Source organism: Chiloscyllium plagiosum, chromosome 13 (assembly GCF_004010195.1).
Source record: "Chiloscyllium plagiosum isolate BGI_BamShark_2017 chromosome 13, ASM401019v2, whole genome shotgun sequence".
Classification (NCBI taxonomy): domain Eukaryota; kingdom Metazoa; phylum Chordata; class Chondrichthyes; order Orectolobiformes; family Hemiscylliidae; genus Chiloscyllium; species Chiloscyllium plagiosum.
Window position 1 is genome coordinate 61,732,369 of NC_057722.1, and position 7,090 is coordinate 61,739,458.

At 43.6% G+C, this 7,090-nt stretch overlaps 1 protein-coding gene across 4 annotated transcripts in view; it reads left to right on the top strand.

The window, feature by feature from the left end:
- Nucleotides 1-7,090, top strand: part of fndc3ba (fibronectin type III domain containing 3Ba) — a 326,426-nt gene that overhangs the window by 224,357 nt on the left and 94,979 nt on the right. For all 4 annotated transcript variants that reach the window (XM_043702595.1, XM_043702596.1, XM_043702597.1 and 1 more), the window contains one exon: nucleotides 1,458-1,516. In XM_043702595.1, coding sequence (XP_043558530.1) covers nucleotides 1,458-1,516 — 59 coding nt within the window. The remainder of the gene's footprint in view (nucleotides 1-1,457; nucleotides 1,517-7,090) is intronic.

The following is a 7,090-nucleotide window of genomic DNA, read 5'->3' on the forward strand; positions in this document are numbered from 1 at the left end:
TTAGGGTGAGAGGGGAAAGATATAAAAGGGACCTAAAGGACAACCTTTTCACGCAGAGGGTGGTACGTGTATGGAATGAGCTGCCAGAGGAAGTGGTGGAAGCTTGTACAATTGCAACATTTAAAAGGCATTTGGATGGGTATATGAATAGGAGGGTTTTGGAGGGATATGGACCAAGTGCTGGCAAATGGGACCAGATTAGTTTGGGATGATATCCTAAATATCCTAAACTAATCTAGTTTAGGACAAGTTGTTAGAGTACTACGTTAAACTGTGAAAGTGTAGGGCACGAGATTATGTGGCCAAAAGCAAGGGAGTTCTTCCAAGTGCTCTGGGTGAATGTTCATCCTCCAACCAGCATCACCAAAGCCTATTAACTTGGCCTTCACGGCTTGTGGGATCTTGCTGTGCACAAAGAGCTTCCTGCATTGTCACAGAGACAAAGCTTAAGAAGCATTTCATTGGCCAGAATCTGCTTTGGGATGCCTAATGGTGCTATGGAAATGCAGTTTTCTTTCCCAAATACCTTCTTTTTTCAGGGGTGGGGGTTTAATTAAATCTCAAAGTCAGTGTCAAAATCATAGGCTAGTGATGCTCAGATCGCAATCTGAGGCTCTGATTTGGTTTTAGCGAAGGGGGTGTTGTAACCTGTGTTGGACGAATTCTGATGGGTGTGGATGTCTGCTCTAAATTGATTGTTGGTCCGGACTGCAGTCTGTCGGCTATTTTGCGTTCGGACTGTGATTTGTATCCGATAATCCAAACTGGGTCATCGACGGGGGAACAACGACCATCCCTAACAGAAACGTCCCCTTATTCCTCTCACCATCTTCTTCACGTCACGGACGGGGAAAAGCTTGGCAGGGGGCAGGGACGGGTAGGCCAATTGGTGCACAGCAAGATCCCAAAAGCATACAATGGGCACCTGCAGACAGAATGGATGTGGCAGGGTAGCAGTCGCAGTATTGGGATGGGAGCCCTACAGTTGTCTCACACACATTCCCCATTCCTGGGAAGTCATGACTTTGAATTGCTGAGGTTTGTTACTGCCCTTCACTAATAGGAGAGCGTGTTTGGCAATTGTTTTCACAATTGAGCAGCCTTCTTCAATGACCTTTAAAATACATTTGAAGGGGTACGTGAATAGGAAGGATTTAGAGGGATATGGACCGAACGCAGGCAAATGGGACCAGTTTAGTTTGGGAAGCGTGGTTGGCATGGATGAGTCAGGCTGAAGGGTCTGTTTCCGTGCTGTATGACTTTACGAGGGGGCGTTCCTGTGTGATTGCAAGCTGATAGCACCATCAGAGTAACAACATGCCCAAGAGACCCCAGAACTGGGAATGGTTGCTTGCAAAGCCAGATGCTGGATTGTGAATGATTTTCCCAGTGAGTCCATCATCTCCATCTCGTGGAGTGGCTGAATTTCAAACTTTCTTCTTTATTTGTTCTTGCAGATTTCGATTCTGAAACGAAAAGGGTGCAGGACATGCTTTCTGGGATGGGGAGGCCACAGGTATGTGACCCTGTCTTCATTGTGGAAAAACACGGGGCCTGCTGACTATTTGGGAATCTCCGTAAGAAAAGCTGAAAGTGATGGAGCAACCTAACAGACCTGGCAGCATCCAGGAAGAGAGAAACAGCGTAAATGTTTCGAGTCCAGTAAGACTCATATTCAGAGCACTCAAGGCTCTGGAACCTGCTGAGTTTCTCCAGCACTTTCCGTTTGCATTTCAAGGCTCTACCATCCATGGCATTCCCATTTATTCGGGAATGTCCATGTTGGGAACAAGCTTGTGTCTGGGAGACACATTCTGTATCTCTGACACACTCAGAGAAAGTGGATTTCATTGTCTCAGCAAATGATTGGGATGAAATGTTCTGTTACTTTCACTAGGAAAATAGCCCAATCCGTGAGCTAAAAGGTAAGAGAAAGAGATGTCGTAAGACTGTGCTGAGAGTACAATCACAGACACCAGTATACACAATAAATGCCAGTACATGTTGGTTGGGCTGAATGGCCTGTTTCTGTGCTATTTATTAGTGTAGTATATGCTGAGAATCTCCCAGATCCTTTCCCTTCCCATTGCCATTCAGTTCCATTTGACCCTCATCTCATCTCCATCTTATCTTCATCTCCAACTCCCAAGCCTGATCTTACTTTGTGCTCCTTTCCCCCGATTTTACCAATCGAGAAAGAAGCCAGCAGCTGTGAGTCTTCAGATGGTTCTGGAATCTATGGAAATTAAGGGAATAAACTCCCACATTCCTGCAAAAAGAACCCAAGCGCGAGGTCAGGAGAAATGTATTGTTGGGATCTGAAATGTCACAGGGTGGTATCGGCAGATGAATGTTCAGAAGGGAATGAGAGAATTATCAGAAGGGGAGAAATTTGCAGGACTGGGGGTAGTAAGGTGGACTAGTTGGATGGCACTTTTCAAAGGACAGTGGATCAATTGGCTTCCTCCTTTGTTGTGGGATTGGCGAGATCGAGATGGGGGAAGGTCACAGGGTGACCAAAAAAAGAATAAATGCATGGTTTTCTTTTCCGTTTTCTTTGTTAACTTTCAACAACAATAATTTACAACTATTTAGCACCTAAATAATGATGTATCCCCAAGGCTGTTTATAAGAACAGACAAAAATGACGTTGGATACTGAGCCACAAAAGATGATAGCAGGACAAATGACCAAAGACTTGGCCAAAGTGGTAGGTTTGAAGGAAGGATGTGAGGCAGAGAGGTTGGGGGAATGAATTGCAGAGCTTAAAGCCTCAACGTTCAATTCATGTCTGCCAAGAGTGCACTGGTCAGGATTGGGAATGCACAAAAGATCAGAATTAGAGAGGTATGGGACTGGAGGAGGTTACAGAGATGAGGCAAGGCCACAGAGGAATTCTAAAACAAGGATGAGAATTTTAAAATCGAGACTTTTCCTTAACCCAAGCTGAGCATATTGGCAGAAGTGCAAATTGGGACACGGGCCACAGAGTTTTGCATGAGCTCAAGTTTCTAGAGGATAAAACACTGGAGATCAGTCCAGAATGCGGGAGAAGAATTAAGTTTAAATGTCACAAAGGTGTAATTGAGGCATTCAGTAACAGATGAACTGAGTCCAGTGAGCAGTTGAGCAGTGTAACAGAGATGGAAATAAGCAATCCCAGTCACGGTGAGGAAATGAGCATAGTAACTCCTCTCAGGGTCAAACGTGAAACAGATATAATAAAGATATTGGGGATGGCATGAAGGGGGATGGAGAAGGCTTTTTGACTGGTTGAGGGTGTGTGATCATGTGATGAGATCTCCTGGCAAATGTCCATCTCGAGTCAGCAAATGAAACCTCCGGAAAGGATACTGCCATCAGCGAGTCTTTGGCATTGTCTCCCTCTGGAGACTGTGGAAGCTGGTGACACTGATTAATTCAGCAAACAGGTTGATTCCTTTTGGAAAATAGTATGTTGGGTTCTAGTATCTGAGTGATTTGAGGTGGAACTCACACCAAGTGGAATGTGACTGGGAATGAACACGTGACTTTGAATCTCTGGGTTCTGTCATATGTGTCTCACAGAATCATCAATAATAGGAACAGGAGACAGCTATTTAATCCTCAGAGTCTGGTCCACCATTCAGTATGATCATGGTCCACCATGCTACTCAGTCTCTCAGACAGGATATCAGTATAACATTAAGAGGCAGCCTCATGATATCAACCTATCTTACCATGTGACCTGAACATTGGAAAGTTTCAGATTCCGTCTTAACTGGAACCACTTGAAGCATGACAAACTATTGTGTTCTCCCCTGTAACCAAATAGCTTAATGATACCCAAGGCCCTGAAGTGCCTGTGTATTTTAAAATTCATTTGTAGATATAAAATATGTTAATGAAATTTTGGATCTTTTTTTACCACGTTACCCATATCTAATTCTAGTTTTACGGGAGCTAACAGAAAGCATTTTCACCTAAAATACAAATGCGTTACAGGAGGCAAAAACACACCACCATTCTCAAAACTGTCAATCGCTAATGTTTTTCCACATTGTGTTTTGGACCATCAATGAGAAAGATTGATGTCTGATTAATCAATAACTCCATAATCATTGTAGCAAGTGGTTACCCTGATAAGGTGAAATCTATGGAACATGGGTTAATTCTCAAGGCCAGAGTTGATAAAAGCTCTGTTGTGTGCTGTTCTTTTGGTTGGCCACCAGATGGCTCACTATAACCAGTGGATTGAGATCAATGCCTTTAATAAACTTTCAGTTCACATTGGAGATGCAGAGTGTTAGGATGCATAGTTTTGCCTCATATGAAATAACTTCCTCTCTCCCAGAAGGAAAAAGCTAATAAAACTTGCAAAAGGCATATATTGTTCCAGTTCATCTTCTAAATATCAAAATGGAGTTCCAGTGTGACCAGAGCACTAAGTGTTGGTGTTATCTTCACGAGTTTGTCCCTCTGGTGTAATGGGCTATTGAGCCAGCAGGTGGAGGTAGATTATCATGCTTTGTGAGTGTTTGCCTCAGGACGTCAGTTTTTCAACTTCCCTCCCCCCATTTCGATTAGGTTAAATAGGAGGTAAAAAAAATGTCCCATACATTGGTTTTGTATTCCATTTTAAATTTGGTGAGTGAAAACATTCTGAAAAACTTGAATTTTGTTTTAAAATTTGTAGAGTGTTTGCAGTTCAGAAAAATAAGTGGAGATCTCACATTAACAAAAGCTTTTAATAGGTATAAACCATGTGGAGCACGCACAAGTTGACGTGAATTCAGGTTGACAGAAGTGATTCTTCAATGAATTGTAGAAGTAATTGTGAACTGGTGAGCAGAGCTGTGTATAGAATCCCTACAGAGCAGACATAAGTCGTTCAGCCCATTGAGTCTGCAATAACCTTCCAAAGAGCATCCCCACCTTTCCCCATAACCCCACATTAACTCACCTGGCCTGGAGAAACAACAGAGCAATTCACCATGGCCAATCCACCAAACTTACACATCTTTGGACTGCAGGAGGGAATGTGCAAACTCCACACAGGCAGTCATAGAGCCATAGAGATATACAGCATGGAAACAGACCCTTCAGACCAATGCGTCCATGCCAACCAGATATCCCAACTTAATCTAGTCCCATTTGCCAACACTTGGCCCACCAAACCCTTCCTATTCATATACCCATCCAAATGCCTTTTAAATGTTGCAATTGTACCAGCCTCCACCACTTCCTCTGGCAGTTCATTCCATACATGTACCACCCTCTGTGTGAAACATTTGCCCCTTAGGTCTCTTCTATATCTTTCCCCTCTCACCTCAAACCTCTGATCCCCAGCTCTAGACTCCACCTCCCCAGGGAAGAGACTTTGCATATTTACCCTATCCATGCCCCTCATAATTTTGTAAACCTCTATAAGGTCACCCCTCAGCCTCTGACGCTCCAGGGAAAACAGCCCCAGCCTGTTCAGCCTCTCCCTATAGCTCAAATCCTCCAACCCTGGCAACATCCTTGTAAATCTTTGCTAAGCCCTTTCAAGTTTCACAACATCCTTCCGATAGGAAGGAGACCAGAATTGCACGCAATATTCCCAAAGTGGCCTTGCCAGTGTCCTGTACAGCCGCAACATGACCTCCCAACTCCTATGCTCAGTACTACTCTGACCAATAAAGGAATAAAAAGCATACCAAATGCCTTCTTCACTATCTTGCCTACCTGCGACTCTACTTTCAAGGAGCTATGAACCTGCACTCCAAGGTCTCTGTTCACCAACACTCCCCAGGAACTTACCATTAAGTGATTTGCTTTTCCAAAATGCAGCACTTCGCATTTAACTAAATTAAACTCCATCTGCCACTTCTCAGCCCTTTGGCCCATTTCATCAAGATCCTGTTGTAATCTGAGGTAACCTTCTTTGCTGTCCATGACACCTCCAATTTTGGTGTCATCTGCAAACTTACTAACTATGCCTCCTATGTTCATATCCTATTCATTTATATAAATTACAAAAAGTAGTGGACCCAGCACCGATCATTGTGGCACTCCACTGGTCACAGGCCTCCAATCTGAAAAACAACCCTCCACCACCACCCTCTGTCTTCTACCTTTGAGCAGTTCTGTATCCAAATGGCTAGTTCTCCCTGTTTTCCATTGGATCTAATCTTGCTAACCAGTCTCCCATGGGGAACCTTGTCGAACGCCTTACTGAAGTCCATATAGATCACATTCACCACTCTGCCCTTATCGATCCTCCTTATTGCTTTTTCAAAAAACTCAATCAAATTCATGAGACATGACTTCCCATGAACAAAGCCATGTTCACTATCCCTAATCAGTCCTTGCCTTTCCAATTATGTGTAACCCTTTCCCTCAGGATTCCCTCCAACAACTTACCCACCAGCAATGTCAGGCTCACTGGTCTATAGTTCCCTGGCTTGTCCTTACCACTTTCTTAAACAGTGACACCACATTAGTCAACCTCCAGTCTTCCGGCACCTCACCTGTGACTATTGATGATACAAATATCTCAGCAAAGGGCCCAACAATTACTTCCCTGGCTTCCCACAGAGTGCTAGGGAACACCTGATTAGGTCCTGAGGATTTATCCACCTTTATGCGTTTCAAGACATCCAGCACTTCCTCCTCTGTGATATGAACTTTTTTCAAGGTGTCACCATCTATTTGCCCACATTCTATATCTTCCATGTCCTTCTCCACAGTAAATACTGATGCAAAATACTCGTTTCGTATTTCCCCCATCTCCCGCGGCTCCACACAAAGGCTGCCTTGTTGATCTTTGAGGAACACTATTCTCTCCCTAGTTACCCTTTTGTCCTTAATATATTTGTAAAAACCCTTTGGATTCTCCTTAATTCTATTTGCCAAAGCTATCTCATGTCTCCATTTTGCCCTCCTGATTTCCCTCTTAAGTATACTCCTACTGCCTTCATACTCTTCTAAGGATTCACCCGCTTTATCCTGTCTATACCTGACATACACCTCCTTTTTCTTAACCAGGCCCTCAATTTCTTTAATCATCCAGCATTCCCTATACCTACCAGTCTTTCCTTTCACCCTAACAGGAATATACTTTCTCTGG